The following is a 22,097-nucleotide window of genomic DNA, read 5'->3' as shown; positions in this document are numbered from 1 at the left end:
GCCACATAACTCAACATGAAATAAAAAATGGAAATCTTCAAGCTTCAGAAATGAAAAGGACAAGAGCAGAGCAGTAAGCCTTGGTGGGCTTCCCAGGTGGTGCAGTGGTAAAAAGTCTGCCAGCCAATGCAGGAGATGCAAGAGACAGGGTGATTGATCCTTGAGTCAGGAAGATCACCTGGAGAAGGCCATGGCAACCCCTCCAATGTTCTTGCCTAGGAAATCCCATGGACACAGGAGTGTGGCAGGCTATAGTTCATAGGGTAGCAAAAGAACTGGATACGACTTAGCAGCTAAAAAACAACAACACTGAGATGATCAAGATTTTATCATTCATTTTGTTAAAGCAGTGTACTATACTCATTTACTTGAATATGCTGGACCATCCCTGCATCTTTAGAATGAAGCCCACTTAATCATGGTCCATGATCCTTTTAATGTACTGCTGATTTTGGCTTGCTAATGTTTTTTGTTGAGGACCTTTGCATATAAGTTTACCTTGTAATTTTCTTATTTACTTATAAGAGTCTTTGGCTTTGGTATCAGGGTAATGGTAGCCTTATAAAATGAGTTTGTAATGTTTCCTTCTCTTTTAGTTTTTGGAGGAATGTGAGAAGGATTATATAAGTTCCTGTTTAAATGTTTGATAAAATTCACCAATGAAATTATTGGTCCTTGACTTTTGTCAGGAAGTTTTTGATTATTGATTTGATCTCCTTAGTAGTAACTGGTCTGTTTAGATTTTCTGTTTCTTCATGATTTGGTCTTGGTAGATTCTATGTTTCCAGGAAGTTATCCATTTCTTCTAGGTGCTACAGTTTGTTGGTATATACCTGTTCATAGTGGTCTCTTAACAATCTCATATTTCTGTGGTGTCAGCTGCAATGTTTCCTCTTTGACTTCTGAATTGGAGTCCTCTCTTTCTCTTGGTGAGTCTAGCTAACAATCTATTTGTCTTTTTAACAAACCAGTTCTTAATTTCATTGATCTTTTCAATTGTCTTTTTAGTCTGTTACTTCATATATTTTCACTCTTGATGTTTTTATTTAATTTCCTTCTAATTGTGGGCTTAGTCTGTTCTTTTTGTAGTTCCTTAAAAGTAGGTGATTTTAAAGATATATATCTCTATATATATTAGGTATATATATATATCTTGTGTTCTTCCACTCTTTCTGCCTTCTTTGATTTTAATTGAGCATTTTACGTAATTCTATTTTTCTCTCCTCTCTTAGCATATTCTTTTTTTCCTTTTTTTGTGGTTTCCCTAGAGTCTGCTCTACACATTTACAATGAATTCAAGTCCACTTTCACATAGTACTATACCACCTCCCTGAGTTTTCTTTTAATCTCATATATCCTGGAATGGGTATTACAGTCTTGCAACCAGAACTGTCAACAAGTACAGATCAAAAAAAAAAAAAAAAAAAAGCTCTAAGCCTGCTCTTTGTGGCCAAAGAGGCACCAAACCTAGCAGGGACCTCATCCCTGATTACACAGCTGGACTACAGAGTCTCAGGCTGACCAATCAAGCCAGAACCAGAGGTGCCAATGAAGACCAGACAGGAAACTTCACTCACTGTCCAATCTACATCTAGTGTAGATAGGTCCATGCTGCCTATACCAGCATCACTGACAGGCCCAGCCAATACCTCCCATTCTTCCAGCCAGCAGCTGAGACTGACCCAGGTCTGGTACCTTTAGCTCCTCTACACAGTGGCAATAGATGACCCAGACCCAGTGTCTCCCAAGTCACCCAGTAGCAAAAGGTGACCTAGAAAATGTGCCTTTCAAGTCCACAGGCAGTACCAGAGAATGAACAGGAGCCCAACTAGCATCAGGTGGCAGGCTACAAGATGAGCCCAAGGAAGTGTTCACAGACTCACAGGCACAACCACTATCTCCCACCTTCCACCTAGCAGCACCAGACCTGGGCAAGTGCACTCTACTCCCATGGGTAGCATCAGCAGGAATCGAGAAGAGAGCCTCAGCAGTGCTACAAAAACAGAACAAACCAGACCACCACTGCGAGGGCCTCAAAATCAGGGAAATTTGCCTGTTAAAATATATTACTTCAATATATATTAATTATCTCAATAGGATCAAAAGTCTTCTAACATAATATCCAAAATATCCATGATACAATTTTAAGAAATTATTCAACATACCAAGAACCAGAAAAAATTAATAAGAAAAGACATCTAAGGGACTTTTCCGATGGTTCAATGGTTAAGACTCTGTGCTCCGAATGCAGGGGGCACAGGTTCAATCTCTGGCGGGGAACTAAGCCCCTGCATGCCATGTGGCATGGCCAAAAAGAAACAGGAACAGAAAGACTGATATCAACATGAAGAAGAATTAGATGTTGGAACTATTTGACAAGAATTTTAAACCAGCCATCATAAAAATGCTTCTAACATGCAATTTGAAATTCTCAAATGAAAAACAGAAAATCTCAGCAAAAAAAATTAAAAATGTAAAAAGAACCAAATAAAAATTATTTAACTGAAAACCTACAGTAACAGAAATAAAAGCTCCAGGAATGGGTTCCAGAGTAGAATGGAGAGGACAGAGGATAGAATCAGCAAACTTCAAAGCAAATCAAGAACATTTACTCAATTTGAACACAGAAAAAAATAGGTTGAAAACTGAGCCAGAAGGATTATGGTTCAACAACAAAAGACCTAACATTTCCACCATTAGAGTCCCAGAAAAAAAGGAAGGAAAATAGCTTACAAAGGTATTCAAAGACATAATGGCTGAAAACTTCCCAAAATTGGTGAGACAAAAACCTAGATTGAATAAATTTGGGAACCCCAAACTGGATAGACCTAAAGAAATCCACACTAAGACACATCATAATTAAACTTCTGAAAACCAAAGATAAAGAAAACAGTTGCTTTTTTTTTTTTTTTTTTGCTATGCTGTGCAGCATCAGGGGATCTTAGCTCCCAGACTAGATATTGAATCTGTGCCTTCTGCATTGAGAGGACAGTCCTAAACCACTGAACCACCAGGAAGTCCCACAAAGAAACAATCTTGAAAATAGCCAGAGAAAAGCAACATATTTGTACCAATTCACATAACAGATTTCTTATCTGCAACCATGATGGCCAGAATTAAGTAACATATCTTTCAAGTGCTGAAAGAAAAGAAATGTAAACTACAAACTCTTATATCCAGGGAAACTATCCTTAATAAATGATGGGGAAATAAATATATCTTCAAATGAAGGAAAACCAAATCCAGGGACTAAATAAATTTGTACTAACAGAATCTGCCACCATTTGTACAGATATCAATTCTTGTTATCCATACACAGGGGCTGAATAGATATAAAGAGCCAGAAATACTTGAGCTATGAAATGCTATATGGCTCTTCAAATGTTATTTTATTAAAAAAAAAAAAAAGTTTAATTTTAAAAGCTATTTTACAAAAGCTTTTAATAATTTCAGAAAATACTCAAGATATAAAACAAATTATAAAGGAATATTCCAAACTATTATCAGTTGATTAAGGCAACTAACTCCTGGTAGGAAATTAGGAATTTATTTTTGAGTTTCCAATTTGACTAGAGCATTTGTTATTTTTTAAATGTTTAATGGCACCCCACTCCAGTACTCTTGCCTGGAAAATCCCATGGATGGAGGAGCCTAGAAGGCTGTAGTCCATGGGGTTGCTGAGGGTTGGACACGACTGAGCGACTTCACTTTCACTTTTCACTTTCATGCACTGGAGAAGGAAATGGCAACCCACTCCAGTGTTCTTGCCTGGAGAATCCCAGGGTCGGGGAGACTGGTGGGCTGCCGTCTATGGAGTCGCACAGAGTCGGACACGACTGAAGCGACTTAGCAGCAGCTGTGTAACCACAGTGTATTGGAACTAATAATATAATACCAAGAGCCCTGCTAACCCTGAGAGATTATGGGTAACTGTGCCAAAGAACAAGGAATAGCCTCAATGAAATGAAACAGCATAACTACTGCTGCACTTATCCAAAAGAGAGGAGTGCTACCTTTTACATACCTGTGAATTTGTCCATTTTTATGCAGGTATTCCAAACCCTCCAGCACTTCTTTGAGTATTGTAGCGATGGTAGCTTCATCCAGGACCCCATTTTTATGTTCCCCCTTTGCCACAATGTGCTTAATAATATCTAGAACAGAACCTGAAAAGAGAATAAAATGTTTTCAGTAATTTTTTAACTCATTCAATATAAATTCAGAGCCATTTAAAAATCAAAACACATGTAAATCTTCTCATAAACTTAGCTGTGTAGGAAAGGAAGGAAAAAATAGCAATATAAGGAAATATAAAAGTTTAAAATTAATAATATATTAATTCTACTCTAAAACTGAAAGCAACCTGCTAATATCCAAACAGAAGTGTTACACCAGCATCTTCTTTGGACATCTAATGAGTATTTGAAAAAGGTAATAGAGGATTTTTAAAATCACCTCTGAAGAATCCCTAGGTAAACCATATTGGTCAATAACACTTTAGCAAAAGATGTAACAAACCAATTTAGGTTTCTAACATCAGATTAGAGTATGCAACATTGTTTAAATAAAGATATAAAACACAACTGAAATTCAGGTCAAATATCACATGTGTATGCAAACTAATTTAAAGGTTAAAATTATATTTCAGGTTAATAAGTAATAGAAATAAAACAGGTAAGACAAAGAAAAATATGCAAGGAATAAAAGTAGCAGTTCTCTTTAAATAACAGCCTAGATGTATTATCAATCTCATTCTTCCCAGGATGGGAAATAATACTCCTACTAAAAATCAGAAGGAGGGAAAACACACCAATATAATAATTAAGGGCTTCCCTGGTGGATCAGCTGGTAAAGAATCTGCGGGCAATGTGGGAGACCTGGGTTCGATCCCTGGGTTGAGAAGATTCCCTGGGGGAAGGCATGGCAACCCACTCCAGTATTCTTGCCTGGAAGATCCCCATGGACAGAGGAGTGTGGCAGGCTATAGTCCGTAGGGTTGCAAAGAGTCAGACATAACTGAACAACTAAGCACATAATAATTAGAATCACAGAATGTTATCTACCATAAAAAAAAAAGGCTTGCTAGAGATCAGTAGGATTTCTGGCGGTAAAATAGCCCATAAGATCAAAGAACCAAAACAAAATAATCTCCAATATTAAAAATTGTGCCAAGGAGTCTGGAATATAACATAAAGTACACTGAAAACACTGAATGTCCATTTCTTGGCAAATGTTTCTGTTGAAAACTTGCCCTGGTGGGTGTTTTTTATTGCACACACTTAAAAAGAAAAAAATATATTTCCAATAGAGGGAAAGAAATGGTCTAGATGGAATCCTTGAAAACATGAGAGAACTGAACACATTTACTTCAGCTCCCACTTGAAATCCACCAACTTGATAAGCCTGACAAAAAGGGCATAAATCCAGAATAAAAAAGAAAAGAAGAAGATAACAAAAGAGATACATCATTAATTTTCTGAAAGACAGAAAGCAGAAAAAGTAACTTTGAGTATGCAGGGGGAAAAATTGGAAACTTCAGTGCCTGCAGAGGAGGTGTATCAGTCAGGAAAACGTAGATCCCTTCCCTTGAGTCCCAGAAAGGCTCAGAACACAAACACCTTAGACCACGCATAAGGATGTGAAGGGTTACTGATGGAAAGGTTTGAACACAGGAAAACTGGTTAAAAACGCATATAAAGCAGAATAAGATTCCCAGATCCCACCCTCCCCATCCTGGAAAGCAAGGCAACTACCACACCCCACCTCTAGCAGGAGAAAGGCTGTTTGTTCTCTGTAGACAAATAATGGGAGACTTCAGATTCTTGGTAACTTTTTAAAGATTTTCTCCCTCTTTATTTCTGGGATTCATAAGACTATGATCCACAAAGAGGGGAACTAAGGAACAAGTTTTGTTCTGTTTAGTTTAACCAATCACACATTGACCCCCAGAGCAAAGTAACTATACCAACTGGCCAGGTATTTCATTCTTCTGAGAAATCCAGGCCACATTAAGAACTGTTCAGTAAGAAAACATATATATAAATGCCAACTGAGTTAAATGTCTGTAAAGAATATCTACAATAAGGAATGCAAAGGGGAAAACTCCTACTAGGAATTAAAATCACAATTTTTTCATTCAATAGTTAAGTCATATTATATGAGATCTAGAACTAGGTGCCACAGAGTATGTCCAGATCCACAGAGCATGACTGCTGACTTTCAGGGACATTCTAGTCTGGGAGATCAAAAAAAGGGGCAACAAAGACCCTAGGGCACATTAAAGCTACCAGGTATGCATTTTAAATGAGCCTGAAGCAGGAACTCCTTTCGAAAATCTTAGATTTCTATTAATTTCACATCACCCAGTGATTAATAGGGAAATTAAAGCAACACACATCCCCAGATTATGCCCAGAATGGATATACCCAAACAAGGGTATATAAAAAGCCCCTTCTTCCCTGGGATAAGTTGTCTTATCAGTTTTAGTCTCCCAACAATATGATTTTTATAGGTGAAGAGATGGTCATGCCACTAAGATCTACAACCTTAACTGACAAATATTGGTCCTGGAAGGTTCCCCCTTCTTTCCCAAATGATTTCCTCAGCATCTTCCAGCATCTTCCACAATGCCTATAATCCCCCCTCTTGAAATATAGAAATTATATACAATTCTTTATATAAACTAAGAGAAAGACGAAGGTAAAATATGCTAAGCAAAAGAAAACTATCACTGGATGATTCAAATTAAGATTTAAAGAAAAGGAACAAGGAAGGAAGCCTGTATCAGCATATAAAATACTATGTCCTTGGGTATAATCTGCAAAAAGTGTTCTATAGGGATAATTTGTTTTCAAACTTTAATACATTAAGAAATTACTTAGCAAACTAGCTAAAAATGCTGATTCCCAGATCTTATAGATTGCCATTCAAGAGATCTGAGGTAGGGCCCAAGAACTTGCACTTTAACAACCTATATTGTCCACTGAAACCCAAGAATTTTTTAAAGTGAATGCAAGTAAATCAAATAATGGAAAACAAGAGGGATTTGGTACAAATTTTTTAATAAAGCAAAAAATTAAAGTGTAGATCATCTACTCCCCAAACTATCTCACGTCTGCCTTCATAGTCTATGGCATGGAACATTTTAAAAAACAGTGAAAAACTTTTACTGTCCAAGAAAATCATTACTAAACATTAAAATGATATTGAAAAAGTGGTGAAGCAGTTGCTGGTTCAAGACATTTGTTAAATCTGACTATTATAGCTCAATCAAATTAATCACTCAGTCAACATGTTTATGTCCTCAGTTTATTTTTATGAAAAAACACTCTGAGTCCATTTTAGTTACCAGTATTTTTACCAAGTTTTAATCAATCTTTAGCCACTGGGTGCTGCTTATGTCTTCCTAAGCCATATAAGTTTTAAAAGGAGCCAAAATTTGCTTGCTCTGAGTATTTCATTTCAAATCAGCAGACATACCCTCATTGTTGCTTGACCATCCAAAATTTGTCACTCACAATACCACGCATTTTTTACCTGGGTCATGCTCAAGGTCAAAGAAGTCCCATACTTTTTCCTCTCTCAGAAGATGACAAAGATGAGAGCATCCTTAAATCACAAAGTAATTCACTAAGACAGTGAATTTAAATTAGATTTCTGCATTTCTGTAGTTCCTCCCTTTAAAACCTACAGATTCTTCTTTATCTTTTCCTTTCAGAAGATTTCTTAATTACTTTAATTTCTAAAAATCTTATATTGCAGTTTGGTGCTAATAAATGGTAGAAATGGTAATAATGGTAGAAATAGCTAATAAATGGTAGAAATAAATGGTAGAAATAGCTATTTAGCTCAACAGCTATTTAGATAGAAAGTGGTTCTAATTTCTAAAGATTAACCTTCTATACTAATAAATTTCAACATTCAACATAAGTTCCAATTATTTAATTAACAAAAGATAAGAATATCATAGTTATAAGAAAGCATTATAAAGTAATTGTAATAGGCACATTTCAACTTATTTTAAGCATGATGTCCTTCTGGTCCATGGGCTTAAGAGTGCCAGTTGCAGTTCATTTTACAATTTAATTAGATTATTAAATTCTACATCAGTACAATGCTGCTAAATCAAAAATATGCGTTTTAAAGGAAAAATTAGTATGAAAGGAAAAGTTATATGAAAGAATGTGGCCTATACATATTTGTGTTAACTCTGGCTATTTATATTTATAAATTATTCAGATGGACCCCCTGCTTCTCAGTGGTCCCCATCTCTCACTCTCTCTGCTCTAGCTGTGATTTCCTTATCAGATCCCAAGACACACCACTCTCCTCCATCTTGCCTGCACTCACCCCCAGTACAGTGCTCCCTCTCTCTGGGTCTTTCTCCCATTTTCCCTTGACATCACCTCACATCCATGTCACCTGGCTAGTTGTTACCTACTCTTCGAGGCTCCTGAAGAACATCAGCTCCTGAAGGCGGTCTCCGTCCCATCACAGCCATTCTCCCTCAGTAGTTAGGTTCTCCTGATACTCGTTCCCACGATACCTGATACCTCCTCATGGCACTTGACACACTTATAATTATTAAACTGCAACTTCTTCTTGTTAGTTAGACCCATAAGAGCAAGGAACTGACTGATTGATTCACCAATGTATTGGTAATCAATAAGTATTTGATGAAAGGCATTTTAACTGAGCTATCTTGACAGTTCCCTCCTATTCAAAAAAAGTTTTTTTGCTGTGCTTAGTTCTATTTTTTGTTTTCTACATATTGCTTAATGTATCTCTTCAGTTTAAATGTGTTCACTTTAAAACTACAAAAGAGGAGGTTTCAGGATGGGGAACACATGTATACCGGTGGCAGATTCATTTTGATATTTGGCAAAACTAATACAATTATGTAAAGTTTAAAAATAAAATAAAATTAAAAAAAAAAAAAAAAAAGAAAGAATAGGTAGTAAAAAATTTTAAAAACAGAAAATATGTGATATAGTATTATTAAAGTATTATATGTATTAAAGTATTATAGTATTATTAAAAAATAAAAATAAAACTACAGAAGACTACACTTTCCTAAAAAGATGCAAAATTTTTAATATTTTAAAAGTAAACATTTAGATATAAGATTATGTTGACTCATAAAATTAAAAGTAATTTTTAAAAGAATTAATGCTTGCAACATATTTGAAAATTATTGCCCAGGAAATCTGCTGAGTGCTATGCTGGAAAAACTGGGCACCATCCCAGGAAACTTAAGACCTGGAAGAACAGAAAGGTACATTTCAAAAACATCCCACTCAGCTACATATACCATATCCTGCCTTGTGATCAGGACATATACTCACTGAGAGAGGAATGGGAATTCTTTAAAAAAAAAAAAAAAAAAAAATTTTTTGTTTAAGGCATTCTGCTTATAAGTAGCAGAAAGGATGGACTGGCATACAGCTATGGATGAGAGAATCAAGCAGACAATTTATTCCTATTTCATCAGAGGACTTTTTAGCAAGACATTGAAAACTCTGTATTACACATTTTGCAAATTACATATAAAGAAAATTATGCTATAGGTGATCAATAACGAACAGTATTACCTAATATTCCCATATCTGTCCATACTGAAAGAACCATGCTTGACCACCATCTTGAAAGGTGGTTGGTGTTAGCAAGGCTTCCAACCATCATATGAACAGGGCCTTTAACAAAGCAATCCAGTTTCTCCAGTGTGTCACTAATGGGATTGAAACAAAAAGGTGATTCTGGCTACACTGAAAAGCATCAAATAACAAGGGATCATTATTATTAATGACTAAAATTTCTTGTGCACCTACTACATGTCAGCACAGTGGTGGATGCTTTACAAAGTCATCTCACTTACTCCTCCCCAGTACCCTGAAATGCAGGAAAGGCATCCCCATTTAACAGATAAGTAAATAGGTTTAAAGAGTTCAAAGAGTTTGCCTAGGGACATAACCGCTAAGCAGAAAATCTAGAATTTAATTCTAAAGCCTACAGACTTTTCTTTAAAGCTTCCCTGGGGAAGTAAGGTGTTCGATGAGTAATGGTATTAAAATAACAAACATGGATTCTCTTTCCTGTAATCCTACACTACAATCGAAAATGGAAAATAATGCTCCCATGTTAAATATATATGCAAACAAGCAGCAAAGTGATGGGAAAGTTGGGCAGCTCCATCACTCACTTGTCCTATCTTGCCACATCATTCAAATCCATGTTGTAGCAAAATGTCTAATTTATTATATGGCATGGACTTCTGGACAACCATAACAAAATCTTCAATCTATACATACTAAGGGTCCACTGTTTGCAATTAGCAATACTTACATTTTATTCTAAGGACTAAAGCAGAAATAATTGTATACACAATAGTGCAGGATACAGTAATTATGTTAATATAGGGGACCAAAATTTTCTGTGTAACAGAAAAGAGATTCGAGTATAATTTTTAAAGTTTTAAAGGTCTGCAATGTTAAATCTGAATTGGAATTACTAATGTCAAATTATGATTTGTTTTAATATGCTATATTTCCAAGCTCTTCCAAACAGAATCAAGGACAAAATAGTAGCAGTACTCAGATATCCAAGTTATGCTTTCTGAATACATTCCCCATAAAAAGGTTCAGGGCTTCTTAGAATATTGGCTGATTCTGCAAAAGGCAACATAAATGTGAACCATTTATACTGAACCAAAAATCAAGGTTATCAAAGATCGATGGATCATGTCAAAAGGACACCACAGTATGTTTGAAGAGACTTCCACTAACAAAATTTTGGATAACCTGAGCATCGAAAAAAAAAAAAAAGAGTGTAACTGATTGAAAGGCACTGAATATATGAAAAAAATCCTTGAGTTTATATAGTAATACTTCACAAAAGAAAGCATCACTCAGTGGGAAAAAAGAAAAAAAAGTCACTGGCAGTGATTATTAAACTAATTCTTTACTGTGAAAATTGGTCCTTAAAAAAACACATTTATCCTGTCTAAAGTGTCTGCCGACTGAGCGACTTCACTTTCACTTTTCACTTTCATGCATTGGAGAAGGAAATGACAACCCACTCCAGTGTTCTTGCCTGGAGAATCCCAGGGACGGCGGAGTTGGTGGGCTGCTGTCTATGGGGTCCCACAGAGTCGGACACGACTGAAGCGACTTAGCAGCAGCAGCAGCAGCAAAGCGTCTGCCCACAATGCAGAAGACCCAGGTTCAATCCCTGGGTTGGGAAGATCCCCTGGAGAAGGAAATGGCAACCCACTCCAGTATTCTTGCCTGGAAAAATCCCAGGAACAGAGGACCCTGGTAGACTACAGTCCATGGGGCCACAAAGAGTCAGACACGACACAACTGAGCGACTTCACCTTCTTTCAGTAGGAATTACAGTATAGAGTAATCAAAAAGTCCCAGTTAATAAAGGAAAGTTCCTTTACAGCGAAGAATGCCACTTTATAAATGTTAATAAAAAAAAAAAGAAAAAATTACCATTCTGCAACCTCTGACAAAATAATTGATTCAAACAAGGATTGTTAATGGATATTAAAAACATTAGATCAAAGACTTGGGGAACTGGATACTCACAGTGCCAAAGTATCATCCCAAAGACTACCTGCTAGCTGCAAAGGGAAATAAAGCCAACTTTTCCATGGAGAGGCCTGGCTGTCATAATTTTCAGCAATCAAAATCAACATCACTATTAAAGATACAACCAGATAGCAAATACTACTTCTTGACGTGATGCAATGTGAAGTACACAGCACCACCTACAAAATACTCTGTCTAAATAACCCTTTGGGTCTAATTTTTAATCTGTATACTGGAGTGGGTTGCCATTTTCTTCTCCAGGAGATCTTCCCAACCCAGGGATTGAAGCCGGGTCTCCTGCCTTGTAGGCAGACACTTTACCATCTGAGCCACCAGGGAAGTCCTTGTAGGAAACAGAGGAATATAAATCAAGTTAAACATCACCAGGAAGAAATAACCAGATAAATCTAGAATGTGGAACATCCTACAAGATAGACCCTTCAAACCAGACCTTTCATAAGTTTGTGAAATGGAAGAGAGGAAGTAGGAGGGAACCATCCTAGATTGAGAGAAATTGAAGAAGCATGACAACCAAATGCAACATGTGACTTGTCTCACCTTGTACACTAGTATTGTTAGATACTGTAATCTCAGTATCTCCTCAAATGCATGTCCATGAAAACCAAACCAAAGAAAACATCTGTATTTACTTTCCAAACCATGAAAGTTGGCATTTCATTGTACTCTACTCACCTCCACTTAACAGCTTCATGACGAGCCACAGCTCATCTTTTACCACAAAAGATGTGTAGTAAGACACAATATTAGGGTGATGGCACTGACTCATGGCTTGGATTTCTTTCTACAAAGAAGAGAAAACATGGTGATTCGTTATATGCAAGCCTAAAACAACATTAGAATTTACTGAATCCAGATTTGGGAATTCCAAAGACTATGTCACAACCTTTTTAGGATTTTCATGGTTCTGATCTCTTCAAGAATGGTTAAACCAAAAAACCACTTGGTTTCCCTCAGTCCATTCTGATTCCTACTCCTTTCACTCATTAAACAGTGATCTCTGAAACCAGAGACGTACTATTTATCACACCTTGGCACAGTACCACAGAGGCCTCCACTGGGACACATTTTGTACTTCAGGGTGTCCCTGCAGAAATCTTGGGAAATCAGGTTTTACAGTCACAGAGGATAATTACTAATAAACAGAGAGTGGTTTTTTGTTTGGCGCTTTTTTTCCCCAAAATTGTTTCACCTCATTTTTGTGAAATGATTAACAGTTCTCACTTTAAAGAGGTCATAAACTAAACCAAAAGTAGAAACCTGAGCCCAAAGTCTAAGCTTACACTATTCTCAGTTAATGAATTTAAATTAGATTTGGTGTGATAAGATGCCTTATAGAAGTCTTGTGGTCATGGCCCTGCTTATCTTTCCATTATTCCCACTGCCTTCACTGAAACTACCCTCAACACACCCCAGTCCTACCATAGTAACTTCAAGTGAGCCATGCTGCTTCTAATTACGCACATTTAACCCTATTGCTGCCTCAGCCTAAAGTATACTTTCCTCATTTTCATCCAGCTAAAAACACCAAATCACCCTGCCAATCTCAGCCAAAATACCACTTCCACCCAGCTTCCCAGGTTTAGTGACATGTCCCTTCTCTTGGCTTCTAAGCTCTGTGCACATCTCCTCACATTATAGCACATATGTATGGACAGAAAATTGGATGCTTATTTGCCTGTCTTCCCCTGTGGAACTGAGAACGTCAACCAAGCAAGTACTTAAAAGTGGATTCCTACACATGGTGGCAATTATCATACCATACTGTAGTTGCCTGTTTATTTTTCTGCATCCCTCACAAAACTGTAAGCTCAATGAGAGATTAGACTCTGTATTACTAGCACTTATCATTGTGCGTGGCACACAGTCTACCCTCAATAAATATTTGCTGAATGAATGAAATCCTACAGCACTTTATACAGCTTTTTACTTATTGATGTAAATAAGCCTACACCCTTGGTATTTGTTCAGTAAGATCAACTGGGTAAAAGTTGCTCCAAATTCCTGATTCATAAGAAGTGTTCAACGAAAGGGATTCCTTCTCTTCTCATCTTCTCTACGCGAATGTAAGTTCTTTTATGGCAAGGACTTTGTTGTGTGCATTTTTGCTACCCACTAAGTTACTAGCACAGTCTTCTGTACTAAAAGCTAAGTAAATATGAAGGATAAGGAAGAGGAACTAAAGTAATAAACACCTGCCTATTGGCACAGTTATAGAGGACTTGAATAGATAAGATATGTACACATAGGAGGGAATGTACAGGACAGCATATACATGCCAAACGAGGTAAATGTTACAAGAATTCCAGAGGAAAGAACAGTTAAAGCAAGAAGTCTTCATAGAGTGGGTGGGAACTACGTTTGTGTTTTACAAGATGTGGGATATTATAGCAGTACAAGGTGCAAAGCACATAAAATTACAGAAAAAAAGAAAAGGATGAAATATGCAAGACAAATTTTAGACACAGGAGTAAACCTGTCTAAACACAGGTCATGCTTTCAACAGAAATTTACCAAGTGCCCACCTTATGCCAGGTGCAGGACTAGTATAATGATGAACCTTCATGAAACTTACGGTCTGGTGAAGAAGTCAGACAAATACTAATTTACAATACATATGAATAAAGTCTGATAGAAGAAGTACTAAATACTATATGATTTCACTGAAGAGGTGAATCATCCAAAATTAGGACTGACAATCAGGGAAACCTTCCTATAAAAAATTTTACTACACTGACATTACAATCCTGTTGCGTACTTAAGCGCTCAGTCGTGTCCAGTTCTTTGCGACCCCATGGACCATAGCCCACCAGGCTCCTCTGTCCATGGGATTTCCCAGGGAAGAACACTTGAGTGGTTGCCATTTCCTACTCCAGGGGATCTTCTCAACTCAGGGATGGAACCCACCTCTTCTGCACTGAAGGAGGACTCTTTACCACTGAGCCACAGGAAAGGCCAACATTAAAATAGGAAAAATAAATGTTTTTATGGGTTTTCATTGTTGAATTACCTGGGACCGTATCATAAGTCCCAGGTAATTATAACTGTGTTCAAGAATTTAGGATTCAACACATACCCCAATGTTTACTGTACCACTATTTATAATAGCCAGGACATGGAAGCAACCAAGATGTACACTGACAGATGAATAAAGAAATTGTGGTAGGCCTTCCCTGGTGGTCCAGTGGTTAAGAACCTGCCTTCCAATGCAGGAGACATGGGTTCGATCCCTGGTCAGAGAACTAAGATGCCATATGCCACAGGGTAATTAAGCCTGCATGCTGCAACAAAGATCCCACGTGCCTCATTCTGACTCAAATTTCCCAGCAGCTTCCTCAACACTCGTAAGTGCTTCCACTCCTAGTCATGAAAATGCTTTCCTGACAGTCCTATATGTCTGCTAGTACCAGATCTTTGTCTGGAATTTTTAGTGCTCCACCTCAGGCTTTCTAAAGCCATGTTTTAATGACAATTGTTCACTCCTTTTTAAAACACCTTCATCTTGATTTCTATTCTTTGCCCTCTGGCTTTCTTTTCCCTTTTTTAAAAATTTATTTATTTCTTAATTGAAGGTAATTGCTTTACAGAATTTTGTTGCTTTCTGTCAAATATCAACAAGAATCAGCCATAGGTATATGTATGTCCCCTCCCTCTTGAACCTCCCTCCCGTTCCACCCCTCTAGATTGTCACAGAGCCTGTTTGACTTCCCCGAGTCATATAGTAAATTCCCACTGGCTATCTATTTTACCTATGGTATCGTAAGTTTTCATGTTACTCTTTCCATACATCTCACTCTCTCCTCCCCTCTTCCCATGTCCAGAAGTCTATTCTCTGTCTGTTTCTCCATTGCTGCCCTGCAAATAAATTCTTCAGTGCCATCTTTCTAGATTCCATATATATGTGTTAGTACATGATATTTATCTTTCTCTGACTTACTTCACTCTGTATAACAGGCTCTAGGTTCGTCCACCTCATTAGAACTGACTCAAATGCATTCCTTTTCATGGCTGAGTAATATTCCATTGTATATATGCACCACAGCTTCTTTATCCATTCATCTGTTCATGAACACTAGGTTGCATCCATGTTCTAACTACTATAAATAGTGTTGCAACCCCCCTGGTTTTCTAATTACTCCAACATAGTTGATTTTCCTTCACTTCACACTCCTGAGTCATTCCCCAAGTAATGTTAATTTATTCATTCATTTATTCAGAGTGAACAGTCTCTGCTGTCATAAAGTGCTCATTCTAGAACTAACAACTTTCCCATCTATAAAATTTTGACAGAATTTGTGTCTTTCTTTCCATTGTCACTTCCTACATTTAGAGTCTCAATATCTCTTTGTGCAATCCAGTGTTCCTCAACCTATGAGATGCAACACATATGGGTCATGAAACAAACTTAGTGGATCACATTAAAAATAGACGAAAACAGGATAAAAAATCAGAGTGCATTCCACATAATATAATTAAGAACTGTTTTATGAAAACATGTCAGTTACATTAATATATATATAATATATATTTTATCAACATATTTATAACATTATTAGATAATATGCTATCCTTTGCTGATTTTGAACCCCTGATCAGCAGGGTCTCCATCTCTGCCTCTTCAAAGTCTTCCCAGCCCAGGTGGCCCAGGACACAAACATCTCCACAAAGGCCTTCATCTTCATAACTGGGAGTTCGCTTCTACCTTGTACTTCAACATAGTATTCAAACTTTTCCAAGGCATTGTCACACTCTGCCTTGTACAGCAGACAAGAACCTTAACTCTTCAACCAGATTGTGAGCTTTATGATAGAAGAAAAGACATTTTAAGCCTCTTAATGGTCCCCTCAGATGTTTGTCCAATGAATCTAGTCCAAGCATTTATCAGAGGACAGAAAAATCTCAATCATCTGCATTCTATGCCTTTCCTAGAGTCTGTGAGTAAAATCTCTGGAGAAAACAAATGTAGTACTATCTGACAGCTGGTTTTGTGATCACACTTTTTGCAAAGGTTGTCTGAGAAGAAAACATTTTGACAAGAGAAAGGAGTAATATACTGCCTTCTCACTAGTAACTGTCACACACAATACACACCTGTAATTGGTTTACATCAGTACTCTCTGGAGAACCCAGAGCATCCTTTCTGCATTATAATGAAGACAGTTTTGAAAAAAAATCTTACAATCACAACATCAAAAGTTGAGTATGCTGAGCTGATAATTTTTTTAAAAGATAAATTGAAGGCCTTTGTATCTTTTAGATAAAGAGCCACTGGCACTTAGATCTCAAGTCATAACACTACCACAAATACCACAAATCAGGCATTCTTTTATATTTCTGATGCTTGTTCAGGGTTGATTGGAATCCTACCTGCATATGCACCAATTATTTAAAGAAAGCCAATTATTCTAAAGTCACTTTAAATCACTTCCCCCCATCTTTATTATTTGTTGATTTGCAAATACTATATATGCAATGTAAAGATTTCTGGAATATGTAGACACATTTTATAAAGGTCTAACCAATTTCTTTCCTTTTACTAAGCTATATCAAATTTGCATTCCTCTAAAAGTAAGGCCTTAGTGTAATAACACAAATATTACTTTTAAGAATGTCAAATGATTTTTGAGAAGAGATGCTCTTTACACTTTTAAACTAAGATTTAATCATTTTATTAGTATTTTATGAAGTTAAAAAAAATAGTAGACTTGAGTCATAAAAACCTGATTTTTTAGTCCAGACTCTGTTGCTTATCATGATTTAATTCCCTCATCTACAGAGGAGAGCTACTACCTATCTCAGAGATGTTTATGAGGTTAAAGTACACTTTAACGCCTAGTACTGAAAAGGTGTTTGCTATTACCATCATATGAATGTAGTCAAGTTATTTAAACTTTGAGCCTTAGTTGCTTTAGTCATAAAGTAGTAAATAATAACACTTTCATTCTTCTTTATACCATCCTTATGGATTATGAAAAGTAACTGGCAAATGACAGGAATTCATATTGGACTTCTCAAATTCCAGTGTTAATATATGGATTAAAAATACTGTTTTTCTTTAATAAGAATTAGTTTACAATTTAGGCCTCTGTTATGATCACTGCAGTTCACATGTCCAAGTGGTGCTCTAAGGTCCTTGCTGGCAGCTGTAAACCCAAGTTCGCCACATAGTGTTTCAATCAGCATCTCCTTCCAAGTACATATTCTCTCACCGAACAGCTCAAGATCACTCTAGCAACCCAGTTCTTCAGCTTCTGCATATACGTTACCAATTCCTGAAGAAATACATCTGCCTCATCTGCTGAAAGGTCGACATATAATTATATTATCTCTATATCAGAGTTACACTACAAATTAAACCCAATCTGGGACAATGGAAAAAAATTCTGGACTGACAAATCATCCCAGTCCTAGTTTCTGCCCTTTCTACTATAACTGTGCATGATCTTAGAGAAATTATTTAACAATTTAACTATATTAGTTCACATTTGAGTGGTGGTTTATGGTTTTCCAGTACTGTAACATTTGATCTTCAAGAAAAACCTCATGCGGTATACAAAGCAGAAGCAGATAGATATATTTCCATTTTAAGCCAAAGAAGTTGAGGATTTGAAAAATCAAATGATGTGGAAAAACTATCTTATTTCGCTTGCTGAATACTTACTACATACTACATACTTAAAACTACTCCAGGTGTCATGGAGTATAAAGAACTGCAAAACAATCCCTGTGTTGATGGTTCTTAACACCGCAGAAATCTCATACAGCTGTAGATTCTTGGGGCCCCCTCTCTTCTTCCTGACCTTAGGAGGAGCTAATGCTGCTGGGTCATTCTATCTCTTATCCTGCATCAATGGTCAGAATGTAGACTGGGCCCACGTTCCTAGAAGGCCAAAGCCCTTTAAAGGATGCTCCATTTGACCCAGGAATCACAACTGCATGATACTATTTTAAAGAGAGAAAGAAGTAAGCAAGCATTGTTTATAACAATAAAGAGGACACAAAAATCATTCAGTACCAGAGAACAGGTTAGATGAAATATTCAACAGAACACTACATACCTATTGAAAACTATATTCATATTTATAGACATAGAATTCTATGATAAACTTTTTAAAGACAAGAACAAGTATATGATATTCTCATCATAAAAATACAAAGATGACTAAAGGTGCACTTATAGCACATTTAGTGTCAACCTCAGAATGAGAGAATTGTAACTAATTTTCTTCCTCTCTAGTTACTTGGATTTTATGAATTTTACAATAAGCAATACTTATTAATGAAGAAATCACAAGTTTATTTTTAAAAAAGTAAAAAACTTCAAGTTATTTCCCACTCTAACATGAATATACAAGAAATATGAGAAGTGCATACCAGGAGTTCATCCATGCTAGTCTGACATTTCTCAAGGTTTATCCGTTTGATTGCCACTTTCTCCTTTTTAGGGGCACAATACGCTGCTTGGACCACAGCCGTTGCTCCACTCCCTAAAGATAAATAAATAAAATGAATAAATAAAAAGAGGCAGTGATTACAAGACATTTCTGACTCCTACACAATTTAAGGGCACACAATTTAAACAAAAGAATAATTCTTAACTTGTTCTTAATACTCAACAACAGATGCAGAGAAACACTCTGAAAAGTAGGGTGTCAGTAAAAGCAAAAGTCTTGACCATTCATAGAACTATCAATAAATACCAGCACACACACACCGAAATAAAAATCGTTAGACTTCTAGAAGTTCTAGAATATTACAGTATAGGCTCACATTTCCCTGCTCTTCTCTTCTAATACAACTAAATATCGTAGAAATAATTCAACAGACAATCATAAAGATAATCTGAAACAGACAATCAGAGAGGTAGAAAGAAGTAGATGGACTGGCTAGGACCCTCAGGATGTGCAGAAAAGCATCATTGTGAGCTCCCTGGGTTTTTCTTTTATCTCCTACCTATCCACGAGTGGACACCAGAAGAGCTTGCCTCCCAGAACCACCAACCAGGATAGAAAGACAAATAAACAAACAAATGCGAAACATCCTTTCTGGACAAAGTACTGTGAAAGGGGAAGCTCAGTAGCAATCTAGAAGACAATTTCTCAAACCCCATCGGGACAACCCAGCCAGTCCACAGCATGAGCATCAGCAGCATCTGCACCCCACACCCAGAGAATGGTAGACCAGATTCACCAAAGGGACAACTAGTTCCCTGCCCCACACCTGGGGTGGCGGCTGGGGGGCTGGGGGAACTGAACAGACACCCACCGGTCAGTCCAGGTAACACCTGTAGAGATTAAACAGGAGTCCCTGCAGGGCTAGAAGAATAAAGCAGAGAACAGCACTGCCAGAACTCTGAAAACTCAAGTATCACAGGAATTACAGAGCTCACAAAAGTAGGCCAGGACTTACACACTAAACCCAAGCAGAGTAACTGCCTACTCAAATAGAAATTTTAAATAGGATCAGGAGTCTTCTAAAATTAATATCCTAAATGTCCAGAATATAATTTAAAAAAAGAAAATCACATTGTCTCAACAAGAGCCAGGAAAAACACACTTGAATGAGAAGACAATCACACTGATGCAAACACCAAAATGAATCACTAGTTGGAATTTCTGACAAGAATTTTAAAGTAGCCATCACAAAAATGCTTCAATAAACAGTTAAGAATTATCTGAAAACAAATTTTAAAAATGTAAAAATCTCAACAAAGAAATAGAAGTTATATTTTTTTAAAGTATCAACTGGAAATTACATAACTGAAACATATAATTTCCAAAAAAAAAAAACTTCTTGGAGAAGCTCAATAGAAAAATAAAGATAAAATAAGATAAATTTAGTGAACTTGAAGATAAAGTCAATAGTTTTACTCAATTTAAAACAGAGAGACTAAAAAAAAAAAGAACAGAGACTCAGGGAGAAACGGGATAATAGTAAAAACTCTAAAATCCCTGTGGTAGGTGGAATAATTAACCAACCCCCTCTCCAAAGATAACCACATTCTAATCCTTCAGACTAGTAAATGTTACCATAAATGGCAAAGTTCAGTTCAGTTCAGTCCCTCAGTCATGTCCGACTCTTTGCAACCCCATGAATCGCAGCACGTCAGGCCTCCCTGTCCATCACCAACTCCCGGAGTTCACTCAGACTCACGTTCATCGAGTCAGTGATGCCATCCAGCCATCTCATCCTCTGTCGTCCCCTTCTCCTCCTGCCCCCATCCCTCCCAGCATCAAGGTCTTTTCCAGTGAGTCAACTCTTCGCATGAGGTGGCCAAAGTACTGGAGTTTCAGCTTTAGCATCATTCCTTCCAAAGAAATCCCAGGGCTGATCTCCTTCAGAATGGACTGGTTGGATCTCCTTGCAGTCCAAGGGACTCTCAAGAGTCTTCTCCAACACCACAGTTCAAAAGCATCAATTCTTTGGCGCTCAGCTTTCTTCACAGTCCAACTCTCACATCCATACATGACCACAGGAAAAACCATAGCCTTGACCAGACGGACCTTTGTTGGCAAAGTAATGTCTCTGCTTTTGAATATGCTATCTAGGTTGGTCATAACTTTCCTTCCAAGGAGTAAGCGTCTTTTAATTTCATGGCTGCAATCACCATCTGCAGTGATTTTGGAGCCCAGAAAAATAAAGTCAGACACTGTTTCCACTGTTTCCCCATCTATTTCCCATGAAGTGATGGGACCAGATGCCATGATCTTCGTTTTCTGAATGTTGAGCTTTAAGCCAACTTTTTCACTCTCCTCTTTCACCTTCATCAAGAGGCTCTTTAGTTCCTCTTCACTTTCTGCCATAAGGGTGGTATCATCTGCATATCTGAGGTTATTGATATTTCTCCTGGCATAGAAAAAGGCTATGCTTTTTCCTTGACTCCAGCTTGTGCTTCTTCCAGCCCAGCGTTTCTCATGATGTATTCTGCATATAAGTTAAGTAAGCAGGGTGACAATATACAGCCTTGACGTACTCCTTTTCCTATTTGGAACCAGTCTGTTGTTCCATGTCCAGTTCTAACTGTTGCTTCCTGACCTGCATATAGGTTTCTCAAGAGGCAGGTCAGGTGGTCTGATATTCCCATCTCTTTCAGAATTTTCCACAGTTTATTGTGATCCACACAGTCAAAGGCTTTGGCATAGTCAATAAAGCAGAAATAGATGTTTTTTCTGGAACTCTCTTGCTTTTTCCATGATCCAGCGGATGTTGGCAATTTGATCTCTGGTTCCTCTGCCTTTTCTAAATCCAGCTTGAACATCTGGAAGTTCACGGTTCATGTATTGCTGAAGCCTGGCTTGGAGAATTTTGAGCATGACTTTACTAGCGTGTGAGATGAGTGCAATTGTGTGGTAGTTTGAGCATTCTTTGACATTGCTTTTCTTTGGGATTGGAATGAAAACTGACCTTTTCCAGTTCTGTGGCCACTGCTGAGTTTTCCAAATTTGCTGGCATATTGAGTGTAGCACTTTCACAGCATCATCTTTCAGG

At 37.2% G+C, this 22,097-nt stretch overlaps 1 protein-coding gene across 2 annotated transcripts in view; it reads right to left on the bottom strand.

The window, feature by feature from the left end:
- Positions 1-22,097, bottom strand: part of OXSR1 (oxidative stress responsive kinase 1) — an 87,437-nt gene that overhangs the window by 51,419 nt on the left and 13,921 nt on the right. Inside the window, exons 2-4 of one of the 2 annotated variants that reach the window (XM_005901135.2) lie at positions 18,984-19,096; positions 12,285-12,393; positions 4,025-4,166 (exon numbers count right to left, since the gene is read on the bottom strand). In XM_005901135.2, coding sequence (XP_005901197.2) covers positions 4,025-4,166; positions 12,285-12,393; positions 18,984-19,096 — 364 coding nt within the window. Of the gene's footprint in view, positions 1-4,024; positions 4,167-9,590; positions 9,734-12,284; positions 12,394-18,983; positions 19,097-22,097 lie in introns of those variants that run through there. The other variant, XM_070360566.1, reaches the window with a different exon arrangement.

The sequence above is a fragment of the Bos mutus genome, chromosome 22, assembly GCF_027580195.1.
Source record: "Bos mutus isolate GX-2022 chromosome 22, NWIPB_WYAK_1.1, whole genome shotgun sequence".
NCBI classification, from domain to species: Eukaryota; Metazoa; Chordata; class Mammalia; order Artiodactyla; family Bovidae; genus Bos; species Bos mutus.
Note: the sequence above shows the minus strand (reverse complement) of the source record. Positions and strands in the feature narration are given on the sequence as shown.